The sequence below is a fragment of the Dermacentor variabilis genome, chromosome 11, assembly GCF_050947875.1.
Source record: "Dermacentor variabilis isolate Ectoservices chromosome 11, ASM5094787v1, whole genome shotgun sequence".
Lineage (NCBI taxonomy): Eukaryota > Metazoa > Arthropoda > Arachnida > Ixodida > Ixodidae > Dermacentor > Dermacentor variabilis.
The window spans coordinates 11,181,837-11,196,081 of record NC_134578.1 but is presented as its reverse complement, the minus strand read 5'-3'; the positions used below and the strand labels follow the sequence as shown (position 1 = coordinate 11,196,081).

Sequence of the window (14,245 nt, the reverse complement as noted above, 5' to 3'; positions counted from 1 at the left end):
TGCTTGCTGTATAATTTAGTATTATTTAGGATTTTGTTTCTACCTTTATGCTTCTAAACCAATTATGTTACTCGTTGCTCATTACGTAGCTTTTTTTCATGTCTTCCGTATTTTGTTCCTTTATTCATTGAAACAGTTTGTTAGTTTCCACCCTTGCTATGATGTCTCTGGGATCGCAGTATTCGTATATAATAATAATAATAATTTAAAAAAATCAATGTGCCATGCAGTGCTGGTGAAGTTAACAAAAATGAGACATCAGCACAGGTCCCCGGTGTTACGGTAAACATGCCATGCACTCAGAGTGACGACAATAGTGCATGTGATAAAGGTTGAAGGTATCATGCACTCACAGCGAGACTGAAAACTTGACGATGTCAAGAGAACACGTTTTTATCAGGATTAAGATGCCATGCCATGCACAGCAAGTGAGATTGGTAACATGCGACATTAGCAGTGTCTGAAGGGTTATTGTGTTCAAGACACCATGCTACCAGTAGTGAAATTCAGGTTCTAAAAGGCCGGCGAACATGCTGACAGGCTGATTTATTCCAATATGTGACTTGACGTTCCGGTGCCATGCAGGATTGTCATCGCCTTCTGCGCCGAAAGGGTGATACTTGCTTCAGTTCGGGGAACACATTGTCTAAGTACCACTGGAATGACTGGCAGCCCAGACGCTTGCGTAGCTTCAACCGCTCTTCAATGCTGTTGACAAGAAGAGAAGAAAGAGTGTTGACAGTGAGACAACCGAAACACAAACCAATGGAAGTTACCTGTCTGTCCTAATGGCCCCGTATTTCACAGGTTTCACTGTTTCACAAAGTTTACGCATAGGTTCAGCACCAATGATCACTGAGAACAGAATTTGCAAACGGAGGTCCCAGAGCACTGGGTCGTGAGGAATACACACCCCTGCGAAAAGCTTTTTCAGCAGAAGCACTATGCAATAGGCATAGACAAGAAAAAAAAATAAGGTTAAGTACTAAGCACTAATGCCAAGAGGAAAGTGGAAATATCATATGGCGTTGTACACAACTATGGAGTGCTACAAATGAGGAGGTAGAAAAAGCACAATTTGAGCTTAAAATTAGAATTCTTTTTCAATGTGCCTATGCTTGGTTTTTAATGACATATCTATAATATCATCTATAATGACACATAATATGACATATCTATAATATCAGCTATAATGACACATAATAATGACATTCCTGTACGGGTCGTTTCTCCAGTGCAGGAATGGATAGAAGTGGGGGAATCAAAAATGGCCTGACTTATGTGCTACAATTGCTCATGTGTTTGCTTGCACGATAATTACAGCACTGTGTCTCTTATTTGCATACTATCAAAATACCACACTTGACAGTGTGGAAACGCTGCAGAGATATCAAGGTTTAAATAATGTGTAAAGCGTAATGGCACAGAACTGGATGATCAACTATGTAACACAGTGGGCAAGCTTGCATGATGACAATGTGAAGCCTGCACTTCAAATTACTTCCCTTGGTGTTTGAACCACTGCTCCAGTCCTTAACGCACTGAACTATGTTTCTGTGCAAAAACTGAAAACAGCACAATTGCACACATTTCTTATACATTGCATTGTGCACTCTGTTCACAGAAATTACCCAATTTTAGACAATTAGCTTTTGTACTTTTTGATGATACAGCATGATACTGTGATAGACTCATGCAATATGGAAATGCCCCTAATGCAGAGAAATACATACCTTCCCATAGGAACATTGCGAGCAACAGGCACCATGGCATAGTAGTACTTTTTGAAGTCATCCATCCAGACTTCGGCAGCACGACGAGTATTTCTTCCCATAGAAAGAAACACAAACGCACTCATTAAATGCAACTATGCGACTATGCCAAGGCCAAAATAGAAAACAGAGTTCTCATGAAACTACATATGGTTCAGAAAAACATTCAAATGGCTTCGAATTATTAGATGGATGTCATCTGCATGCCACATGTTGCAGTGTGTTGCTCATAACTACTGCTCTATTGATAACTTGATTCGTTTCTAAATACTACATGAAATGCAGCCTGGCAGCACCAAGAGGAGAGTGTTGGGGTAGCAAATGGCAGACACACAGTAGAAAGACTGGCTCACAAAGCATAAATGTCACTGTGCTAACCTCATGCCACCATGGATTATGAATCACATAGCAACAAAATGCAAGCCATACACTCTTACGTAGCCTGTGTTATCTCTTTCAGTGCGCACAACACAATTAACTATTATATTAACACATTAGCATAGTCACTAGTGCATCAGGGCAGTTATTCCCGCTTCGCGGCTGTAAAAAATGCAGGAATTTCCTGTGGTGGAAGTGATAACCCTGCAAAAAAATCTACCCAAGCAAGAAAACTTTTGTTGCTTCCTGTCTCAAATGCAGTGGCATCAATTTCTCTGGATCTCGGGAATGATGCAAAGCTGCATGACTTGCTAGAGGGTCATGAAGCACTTGAGGGATATTACTGCCAGTGTGTGACGGCACACAGGAATCTGAACCCACAAAAGCGCTGCCACAGTGAGTATGTAAACAGAACTCCAAAAGATTGCAGGCTGATGCTGAAAACTGGCACATCTCATAACCATTTCTTCAGAGAGTACAAGGCTTTGCACCTGCCTCACCAGTGGATGACATTTGCTGTGCAATATGTTTTCCATGTTATATTCAATTGTAATCTTTTTCAGCTGCTAAGTCATCGCCTGCGGCCAAACAAATGCTGTGAGATTTTGAAGTCCGCAAGATTTAACTGCAATGAAATTTTGGATTATGTATAAAGTTTAGTTTCAGATACCGCAAATATAGCACAGCCTCTTGTGCAAAGATTTACACTTGAAATACAAATGGATGCATAATGAAAAGCTTGCAAAAATAGACGTTTCTGATACTAAAGCTAGAAAAAATACGCTACCATTATCGCTCGCCGATAATGACGCACAAGTGAGAGCATTAGGGCACTTGCATGACTCCTCTGCATGACCTCCGAGATTGGGCTGCACCTCTGGTCATAGAGTTTCTCACTATAACACCTAGAGGAAAATCTGGCGCAACAATCTATGGGAGTTTCTTAAGGGGGCACCGTGCCGTCATGGGAACGACGGTATATGTGTCTGCGAGGCTCGTGTTGGCTGGTGTTGTACGAGGCTTCGCCTAAAACGTGGATATGGCTACACAAATAACGCGTTCTCAAAGTAAAATCTTCATAAAATGTTTCCATTCACGTATATTACATCTTTACTCACCTACAATGCATGACGAAGCGAACAAAAGCAAGAACAGACGACAAACTGTTTCAAAGTGATCACGAACCTTGTCGTCTGTCCTCCAACTTTAGCGGCCCGCTGATACTTTTTACATAACATATAATCGTACACGCAATAACAAGTTTTCATAGTTAAACAAAACAAGTTTTTGCGTAATAATAAAACCAAAACAGCTTTTTACGTGCTGTTTTAGTATAAAATGAATCATTGCGAAGACGGAACGGTGCTTGCCAAGCGCGTCTTCAAGGTGTCCTGTCTCTCCGAGAACGATGCCAATCCGAAGTCACGATGCCAATCCGAAGTCACAATATACCGGCATTCCCATGCATACCACAGTGCAGCAGCGCCAGATTTCCCTCTAGGTAATGTAGTGAGAAACTCTATGCCTCTGGTGCACTGAAAATCTCAGAGGCCATGTTCTGAAATCTGAATCATATCCACTAATTACTAGTTGCCTACGTAATGTTCTGAGGTGCTATTTAGGGGCTACTAATGATAAAATTAAGCTATTACCAGTCCTACAGCTTTGTTAAGATTGCTTTAACAGTATGTACTACACATTAATAACCAATTTAGCCAAACTGAAATTTCATTGCAATTCGCCAGTAAAATTTTCCATTGGAATCCCTCTACGAAAAATAAATATACTGCAATGCGCATCCCAATTTTCATACTTAAATAAATAAAAAAGAACAATTAAATGTATACCCTTCACTGTCCCCTCACCAGATTTTCAAAATATAGAAATAGCGATTTGTTCTCATTTGGAAAATTATGGAAAATTTATTGCATCCGAGGCACAGTGAAGCTCGCAGGTGCTTCCAACACCCACAGTGTGGCAAAGCATGGCCTTTGAGATTGGAGGCATGAGATTTGGACACCACTCTCTGCAGCTTTGATTTTCGTACTTGATTTTAGTGAACACATAACATCAGTATATATCTACAATAAAGAGAATGGGTCAGAATCTAGTAAATATGGTAACTTGATCAAATGTTACAGCACGCAAATGTGCAGGTAACGCGAGAAAGACTGCTCACCGAGCAAAGACATTGCCACTGCCCCCAGGAAAAGAATACGGGTGCTGCTTGCGGAAGACATGGCCCACGCGGCTGCAAGGCAGAATTTCCAGGCTTCCTCCGCATTGCCAGACGCGGAAGGAGAATTCTGTGTGAAGAAACAGTTGGGCATTACGCATCAAGGGCACTCCACATCTAGCCGGCATAGACTGTGCACAGCTAAGCTTTTAAATTGCGGATGCAAAGCAAGAGATACAATTATACAGTCAAACCTTGATACGAACAGTTATCTGCAATAACTAATTAACGAATACATATTACTAAAGTACTAAAGCGCCAAACAGACGAAACAAGAAGAGACACGGACGAGCACTTTTTGGCGCTTTAGTACTTCAGTAACATGCAGCAACTAGCCCAACAAGAAGTTCTGACAAAATACAAAAAATAATCTCGATATAACAAATGATCGGATATAATCAAGAACCTCAATATAACAAACTAACGGACATAACAAAATATATGTTTAATGTTTTATGTCAATATCAGCATGTAACAAATGTATACTTTCGACAAAGATCACACATAAGAAAGGTATTTTTGTGTTAGACGTAATTTCGTTATAACGATGTTTGACTGTACCAGTCAATATGAAGCACCGTTACAGCGCTCAACACAAAAGAACACATTTTCATTTGGTGACCTTGACGTGTGATTTTAGGTTTTGCTGATTGGCTCAGAGAAATTTGTTTCAAGTCTTAAGCCCTAAACATACCACCTTGCACTGAACCAGCATCACAATAAAAAAACTTGAAGGACGCTTAAGCTTCTTCAAGAGTGGAGCACGATAGCGTTATCGCACCCCGTTTGCACTGCCCACTCATTCGCTCTGCATGCTCTTGATGAGACGAAGGGGACAAGCGGGCGAGTGGTGTGCCACCTGTCGGGGCAGCGCCGTACGTTGCGAGGAGGGGGTCTTCTGTGTTTGCTGCAAGATGGCTCTGCGTGTGCGCCAAGCGCAGAAGACATGTAGCGGAAACGTACTTCGCTACTTGTTTAACTGTGACTCCTGTAATTTACATGCTCATAATTACCGATATACACCACAATATAACTTTCTATGGCATGTTTCTAAGGCAACCCCGCATTCACTAGAGGAGCTTTTGTCCTGCTTTGAACCATCGAACTCATGGCTGAGTGGTGGCGTCTCCGTCTCACACTCCGGAGACCCTGGTTCGATCCCCACCCAGCCCATCTTGCAAAGTTGTTTTTATTTATGAATTGCCTTCCGGGATTTTTCACTCACGGCCAACGCCGCCGACACAGGCTTTTCTGCGACACGAGCTCCTTAATGCTGTCGCGTTAAAAAAAGATAGTAAAAGAAGAAGGTACAGAGCCTTTTCTCTGCATCCTTTCATGCAATGCAGGAAGTGCAGGATGTAAGCTTCTAGTGCTGCGCCCGATTATCATGGTTACTGTTGCAACAAAGCAACTGTCTTTATCTTTTCAGTTGCCATACTATGCCACTATTCTTAATGTTTCTATTTGCTGGGAGCATGATACAGTTTTAGCATTGCCACAACATACCAGCATGGAAAAGTGTGCAATCATTACATTCTGCCGGTGCTAACATACAGGGCAGAAACTTGAACGCTAACAAAGAATCTTGAGAACAAGTTAAAAATCACACAAAGAGCGATGTAACAAAAAATATTAGGCATAACATTAAGAGAGAAAAAGAGCGGTGTGCATCAGAAAGCAAATGGGGATAGCCGATATTCTAGTTGGCATTAAGAGAAAAAAAATGGAGCTGGGCAGACCATGTAATGCATAGGGTAGATGACTGGTGGACCATTAGTGTTACAGAATGGGTGCCAAGGGAAGGGAAGCACAGTCGAAGATGGCAGAAAACTAGGTGGGGTGATGAAATCAGAAAAATTGCAGGCGCAAGTTGGAATCAGCTAGCGCAAGATGGGTAATTGGAGATTGCAGCGAGAGGCCTTCATTTTGCAGTGGACATAAATATAGACTGATGATGATAATGATGATGATGACCAGCATGGGTATATGTCAGAAGAATGAAAATGTATCCATTGACAGCAGTGCTGTCTCCGGAAATATTCTGGTCATGTTTTGTGCGGCTTCAATCAACCATAACATGCTAAAAATGTTTCGAGTGCTAATCAGCTTTTCTGTTTGAAAAATAATGGCTACAAAACTACCTTCACAACGGTTATTTAAATGGTTTCTCTAAATCTTTCTGGCACATTCTTGAATAGATATTATTACAATGTCCTTAAAAATTAAATTCTGGAGTGTTACGTGCGAAAACCAGGTCTGATTACGAGGCATGCTGTAGTGGGAGCTCCAGATTAATTTTGACCACATGGAGTTCTTTAATGTGCCCCCAATGCACTGCACATGGGTGATTTTGCATTCTGCCCCCATTGAAATACGGCCACCGTGGCGGGGATTTGACCCCGCAACCTTACGCTTAGCAGTGCAATACCAAGGCCATTGGGCAACCACGGCACCTATCCTATCACAACATATTTGTGTAACTTTTTTAAATAATGCGTGGACACATTGTGATATGAAAGAACTCACATAAGAGCTGCAGCTGTAATAGTTGTGTTATCTCATTGACACTGGCTATGATTTCTTGGCTGATTCTAAGAGATTTAGAAAACGCGTATGGCTCACCGAGATTCTCACCACCCCAGATGTCCATGGCTGTGTCGTAAGTGCCCAGATGGTCAAAGTTGGCCTTGTCCACAACGAACAGGCCTCCTGCTATCATGGGTGTCCTGGGAAGGATTATGCATGTTTCACTATAGGTTACTCAGCGCGCAAGTTGTACTCATTGCTTCAGCCACCAAGATTTTCTATACATATGTCCTCTTTGTAACAACAAGTTATGCAGATAATACAAGCCATAGGAATCAATGTGCTGAGAAGCATTTCACCAGGCAACTGGCTCTCCGGCATTCCTCAAGGTTCTTCAAAGCTTTGCCAGATAGACCAACATGTTTGTGTAAGGCAAGCAATTGTGTGTTTGTGCAGACAGCAGAAAGACAACAACAATGATGACAACAATTACTTGAAGTGACAGCTTGAAGGCAAATTTATTGTACTCCTGCAAAAAAAGTTACACACCTGTCCCCATTAAAACCTGGAACAATCCCAAATGCAGCACAATATGGAGGATATTGGTGTACTGTCGCTTTAATAAGCAACAAGTTGCTATGCGACAAGGCGCACGCAAAAGACAACAGACAACAGTAAGGTTGACAATTATTCACGTGTTCCATTCCTACATCTGTGGCCTAACAGAAACCGACATGCACCTATGTGCATATATGTGCCTAAAACGAAGCGAGACAGGGACCTACCTAGTTCCTACTGCAAGAGGCCTGGTATGAAGTAAAGAATACTTCCATTAATACTGCTAGCCTTAGTTAATTATTGAGCCTTTTAGCTCAACTGTGTTCTAAAATTACACAAGCCAGCCATGCATGCCAGACACTGGGTTAACATAATTACATTAGACCATTTCAGACCAATCTTGGATGTCCCTTGAGGTTTGAATCAACAAAAGCTGGTTGTAAATGGTGCATGGTGCGGTTTCATTTTAAAGAGTAACTTATACCATACATTCAGTGCCCTGTTTGTTTACCTAAGCACTCCATCTAAATATTTTTCTCTTCAAAACATTGTGTACCATGACAAGTAAGAAGTTCAGAAAACACAGTAAGTGAAACAAAATCAGCATCTTTTTCCAGCCAAATCCACTATCTCAAAAGCTTTTTGAAGGCTATAGGTGATGACATGCCAAAGCAAAGTTTGATTTTGTTGCCTACTGGTGCCACATAAGTCAACCAAACCTCGCAGATAAGTAACCAGGGATACCTAGAGTGTAAAGTGGAGTTTCAAAGCTTTAATGATTGAAAGGCTCTGGCTTTGAAGATGCAAGAATGCTGAATATGTCAAACAAACATTCCTGCATTTTGCAGTGTCATTGCATACTCTACTTAATGTGTCGAAGTTACATAGCTTTTATTCAAAAGTGCTGTAGAGTCTATCAAAAAAATTATCAAGGTGGTCGGTTGATGCATCGTGCATTTTCAAGTGAATCCTCATAGTTAAATAGCTATTAAATATTGGTTTCGTGCACAGCAAGTTTTTCATAAAAAGCATTGAATGACTGGCTCAAAGCACATAATCAAGTTAGGTATTGAATGGAAGCATTACAAGAAAGGAAAAATGATTATTTTGCCATTATTGACAGAACAGATCGTATGATCAAACATGGCAGTGCATTCACCAAAGTGGTTGTCTAGCAACGCTCAGCACACTGAAGTAAAATGGAAACATACCATATACGTCCAACATTCAAGGTTTCTTTTTCCCCCTTGCCACCATCAAAGAAAACTGGCAAAAACAAGTTGTGCATGCAAATGTGTTGCACCCTCTGGTGCTTATCTTGTCTCCAAACAATAATTGTCATCTATCGTGAGTGCCTTTCCTTTCTTTGATGCTGCATGCTCAACATTTCCATGTCACGAATGGCATGCACGTTATCAGTGTGACAGCATTCTTGACAGGAATGTATCAAGCGCAGTTTTCAAGAAAGGAAACATAAGCAAGACAGACGGCAATAACTTTTTTGGTGACAAGATACGCCCCAAAGAGGGTGAACTTTTTTTAGAGTGTATGGCCAGCTACATGGACCATGGTGTAGAACACGCCATTTGCTGCTCTTAAATGGCAGTGGTGATGTACCTTATGGGTAGTGTTGGATGATCGGCCCTCTCTTCGCGCTCTTTACTTGAAAGGAACTCCCACTTGAATACGAGGTTCCAGTCAAAACCTGTGCAGTAATAACAAAGGAGAAAAGTGAAACAAGCCTGACTGTGAGTACAATAAACTAAAATGACATTCGGTGGTTACCAATAGTGGCTGTTTCATTCAGTTTGTTGGTGTTCCACTAACTTTTTTGAGTGGAATACCCATAAAAGAACAAACCACACAGGTCTGTAGTTGTTTCGAGCCCTGCCTTAGCAGAGCATTTGAGATACCTTGCCACTTGAATTAATGTGTACTTATGTGGGGAATGAAAAATGAAAAAATTCGAGGACACGTAAGCACTACTTAAGAGTTGTGGACGTGAAAGCAATAATGTCTGATTGAAGGCCACTGAGCAGTCCTTTGATTTATGAACTCCCCGTGGGCAAGTGAGCGCATTGAGACACTTGGCATATTTTGATTTGGCCTTACCGAAATATAGTACGAACACAGGTGAAAGCTTGCGCGGACAAGAAACGTGCGGGTAACACAAGCTTCCGAGAGCGAGAGCAGGGGTGGCATGGCGTCGCAGTGATGCCCTTTCCCCTTGCGCAACACCTGGTGCACTGTCGAAGCAGCAGGTGTCCCCTTTTGCCTGCTCTGGTCTGACGAGGCACGCTCGTGACGTGGTGTCGCAGCCAATGGAAATTTACCTGCCGTTTCGCTGCTACAGACGACAGCAGCTTTTTTGCTCAATGGGCCATTGCCGTTTTTGCATAAAAAAAAAAAAGTTGTTACATAATACGGCCCCAGTACATAACTACAGAATTATAAAGTATTTGTGGATTAATCGGTGTGGCAATGCATTAATGGCATTAGGCTTCAGGCTTAATTCCAGAGTTAAGGCATTACATTTAGCACTACAGCCACCATTGGGCTTACCACTACAGAGCTTCCATTAGGCTTGACCACCATTAGGATCAATGCCACCGCTTCGGCTTAGCGACAAAAGGTTTGCCCCTATAAATGAACCTACTGTTGAATTCCAATGGCAGATTGTGAGCGCTCGGCCGATCATGAAGCAGCGCGTCGTTCCGACTGAGATCGCTCTCATCGAATTTGCGAATGGAATGCATGCGCTCCTGCGGAGGCACTTAGTACAGGGGAATCAAGTGAGAGGGCACTAGACTAGAGGTGGATCGGGTAGGCCTCATAACCATCACCAGTCATCTGGATCATCCCATTATTCCGGTGCGTTTGTTTTTCTTCCATGTCGGAAGAATCCTCACTGGACTTGGGAACCTGAGTCAGAGCTGTCACTATCCAGGAGCAGGAACAAAAACGGGCGGCGCGACGTAGCGTCCATGTTTTCCATGTCGTCCATAGCTGTCCACGACTGGAAACAGGCGACCGTGACAGGAAGCAGAGGCGGGTGAAGGAAATGCGCCACACGGGCTTCCATTCAAATCTGCCGATTTCGGCAGAGCAAATATTTTTGCTCCGCAGAGCGATCCGGAATCGGTGGCTGGTCCCAATCTGCCACTGGAAGACACAACTCAAGCTCTCATTCCACCAATGGAATAGGATTGCTCCATACAGAGCAGAAAAACTTAATCTTACCACTGGAATTCAACATATGTTGGGGATGCAAGTTAACCAAGGTACAGAGTGCTACGTACCACCGCGCAGGTCAGCTGAGGCGCCAAAGTATTTGAAGGAGTTGAGATTGATGACGTCAATGACAGGACAGACGATGCGGTGGGGGTTCTCCTTGACACGTCTAAGCAATGGTGGCAACCAGCCCTGGTTGCACTCACAGTGGCTGTCCAGAAACGTGAGTACCGGTGCCCGTGCCTCATGGGCCCCACGCACTCGACTGCGCACTAGGCCTGCACATTTTATCGTTGCTCATTTCGTGAAACATTTCCCGTGATTCTCATCATCCTAAATGTGACAGTAAAGTAAAACACAGAATCAATCTACGCTGTTACGATACCCTTTTAGAAACCCAGACAATATTAAATAGCAGCAGAGGTACTTTATTCCACACTGCTGACAAGTGCTACATCAATTCATTTCACCACAGATATTGAGGACGTATTTCTTGAAACTAGTGCGAAGTGCTGGATTTCTGTTGAATAGTGCGAAGTGCTGGATTTCTGTTGAATGAATATTACTTCATTACTGTTCTGCTTTAATATTGCAATTGAGACACATGCCCTAATGCAATTAATTAAACAGTTAATTAGTGAAAAGCTGATATCACTCTGCAATCTGTCTTGCAAGTAATACCTGCCTCTTCAAAAGATCCACTGATGTGAAAGAGTTGAGATATATGAAAAAAGAGATTCTTAATGTCCGTTTCCATTAAAATGGATAAGCCGGTATAGCTTCTGCTTATACATTTACTTGTGTTCAGAATGCAAATGCACACACAATCATCATGCCAGTTCCGTTTAATAAAACTAGCTTGTAAAATGAAAATGTCCCTACCTTCTCTTCTGTTGTTTCGCACCAATCGTACTTTTTGTATAGCTGCCAATTCCTTGCCATCCAATGCTGCATGAGTACAAAAAGAACAAACTGTTCACTACTCCTGTTGAAACTGACAGAGAATTAGAACAATTTAAATGCGGAACTACTTACGGTCATCGCTGAAATCATCTACAAGAATGATCTCTTCAATCAGCTCGGGAGGGCTTCGATTGAGGACACTAGAAACGATACAAATGGTAGCACAAGTTATTTAAATGTCTGAAGGTGAGCTCGTTGGTACAGCTTCATGGCAGAAGAACAGCACCAGAAAAAAGGGACAAGAAACACCAGACAGGATGAGCGCCGACTATCAACAGGTTAATTTATTTTGTGCACACAAATATATGTGACCTAGGAGAAAGAAAGTGCTCAAAAACACACAAACTATGTGAGCACCTTATTAGTAAAATAAAACCAGAGCATTGCACCTGTTGGTAGTTAGCATTCTTGGTAGTCTTTCTTGTCCTGTTTTCCTTGTGCTGTTTCTTTTCACCATAACCCAAGTCATGATTTCTCGCCATTCTGTGTTGAGCACTGTTGAACAAACATTCAGTGCATGCAACATTATATGGAATGTTTAATAAGCGCCTCAGCTTTGATGATGGTTGGCTACAAAGTCCTGGGCTGGTATAACAGAAGGATTCCTTTAGCCTGATTTTATTTATTTCTTATCCACCGTTCATGATTAGTCAATCCTGGATAATAATGTATAAGCAGACCATCGCTTGAACTATTGATAAAGCATGAAACAAAAATAAAAATGCAGTAGGATCGTCACATTATTGTAGCCCTGCATAACGATTTAATGACCTAATGCAGCGCTAGGACACAGCCACAGAGACAGACACACGTCACAGGTGCTGCATATTTTCTGTGTGTCTTCTGTGTGGCCGTGCTTATTAAAGGCCAACTGCAACGAACTTTCACTCTGGCTAAATTGGTTATAAATGAGTAGTACATACCACTGAACCAATCTTGGCAAAGCTGCACAACTGGCAATTGTATATTTATCTTGTTACAAGCCTTTAAATAGCACCTAAGCAAACATGTGCATTCGGTGGTGTTGCTGTGACGCAAGCCGCAGGAGCTGGGTGCTCAGGCTGCCTCATGTCACTGTGCCTGGAGAACCACAGAGACCAATCAGTGCATGCGGTCATCTGAGCGTCACGATAGTGAAAGGGCTTGTTGGGGCACCCCGTGGCAACTGCGGTATCAACGCTATGCAGATTACACGGGTGTGCCTTTGCGATCTTTGAGGCCATGCACAGCAGACGCAGCGATGCGTAACTGCACAACCAAACTGGAGCACACACTCACTCAGTACTCATGCTCACATGCATACTGGCTTTGTTCTGTACCAGTGTACCGTATGCACCATGCAATGGTGGTACCGGTATGTGGTGCATACCAGCTTTGTTTTGCACCAGCTTGAACAACAGATAGAAGCCAAATCCAGTTTGCGCATTTCAAAGCACTACTAATAACAAGCGAACCTGTGGTCTGTGCTTATCTATGAGGTCATGTCGAGGGGCTGCACATTATGCCATGCATCAGCTCTGGCGAGCGGCAATGGCTGTTTTCTTCAGTTGCAGTATCAAAAATGGCTGCTTTTGCAAGCTTTTTGAGACACTTCTGCTCATATTTCAAACGTCAAATTTTGCATGAAGGCTTCACTATATCTGCACTATCTTAAACTAAGCATTTTATAGTGTCCAAAATGTCACTGCAGTTGGCCATTAAGTACACACCTTCTAGCCCAACAACATGTACTTCTGCGGTATAATAATATATATGTCTGCCTTAGCTTCGATATTGTCTACTTTGTCCAGAAAGAAGGATTATATTGCTACTTACCTAAAATGTGCTTATTAGTGTTTAATTGTTAACTTTAGAGCAAATGTTATTGTAAAACTACACTTTCGAGTACTGCTTTTGAGATATTCACCCCCAATATCTGCTATAAAATACATGAACGAACTGTTAGAGGCATACTTTTGGGAAATTGCTGACTGTAAAACCTACATATTTCGTAGCACATTTCAAGATTGCATACTTTGAACATGGTACTTAGTGAACTTTCATTAATTCGACTCCGGTTAGTTCAATTTTTCGGTTAATGCGATCTCTATGGGCGCAAACTTCCGTGACTCCGATCCTAAAATTAGCCTTCACCAGATAATTCGAACTTGACCGATAAGCATGCACGCACCTGACCCCTATGGTGACACCAATAGCAACCCCGAGTTTAACGTGCGCATTTCCTTTTTAAAGAAAAATTGGTCCGAAAATTCTCTGCGCGTTGCAGTTGGACACAAAACCAAACCGCCTTCACAACGTTTGTATGCTTTGCCGCATAACACGTACATACTGCGGCAAAACTGACTTTTGAATAACCGTGTGGCCAAGCTGACTTTAGAAAACAGGCCACCGCTGTGCAACAATTTTTCTTGCTAGAAAATCGGGTACGTGTCAGGTTTCTACTTTGCTTAGGAGTAATTTCTAATGTAATTTATACGTTAGTTTACTACTTTGCACACATTGAAAGTGGGCGCGCGCTTGATTCGGGAACGTGTTACAATCTGGCAAATACTGCCAAATGAATCAGCGGCGTGCTTTGGCA

At 42.2% G+C, this 14,245-nt stretch overlaps 1 protein-coding gene across 1 annotated transcript in view; it reads right to left on the bottom strand.

The window, feature by feature from the left end:
- Positions 1 to 14,245, bottom strand: part of LOC142563657 (polypeptide N-acetylgalactosaminyltransferase 2-like) — a 29,722-nt gene that overhangs the window by 10,177 nt on the left and 5,300 nt on the right. Inside the window, exons 3-10 of the mRNA XM_075674244.1 lie at positions 11,737 to 11,804; positions 11,584 to 11,649; positions 10,770 to 10,979; positions 9,088 to 9,175; positions 7,009 to 7,112; positions 4,330 to 4,456; positions 1,734 to 1,826; positions 625 to 708 (exon numbers count right to left, since the gene is read on the bottom strand). Of these exons, the coding sequence (XP_075530359.1) occupies positions 625 to 708; positions 1,734 to 1,826; positions 4,330 to 4,456; positions 7,009 to 7,112; positions 9,088 to 9,175; positions 10,770 to 10,979; positions 11,584 to 11,649; positions 11,737 to 11,804 (840 nt within the window). The remainder of the gene's footprint in view (positions 1 to 624; positions 709 to 1,733; positions 1,827 to 4,329; positions 4,457 to 7,008; positions 7,113 to 9,087; positions 9,176 to 10,769; positions 10,980 to 11,583; positions 11,650 to 11,736; positions 11,805 to 14,245) is intronic.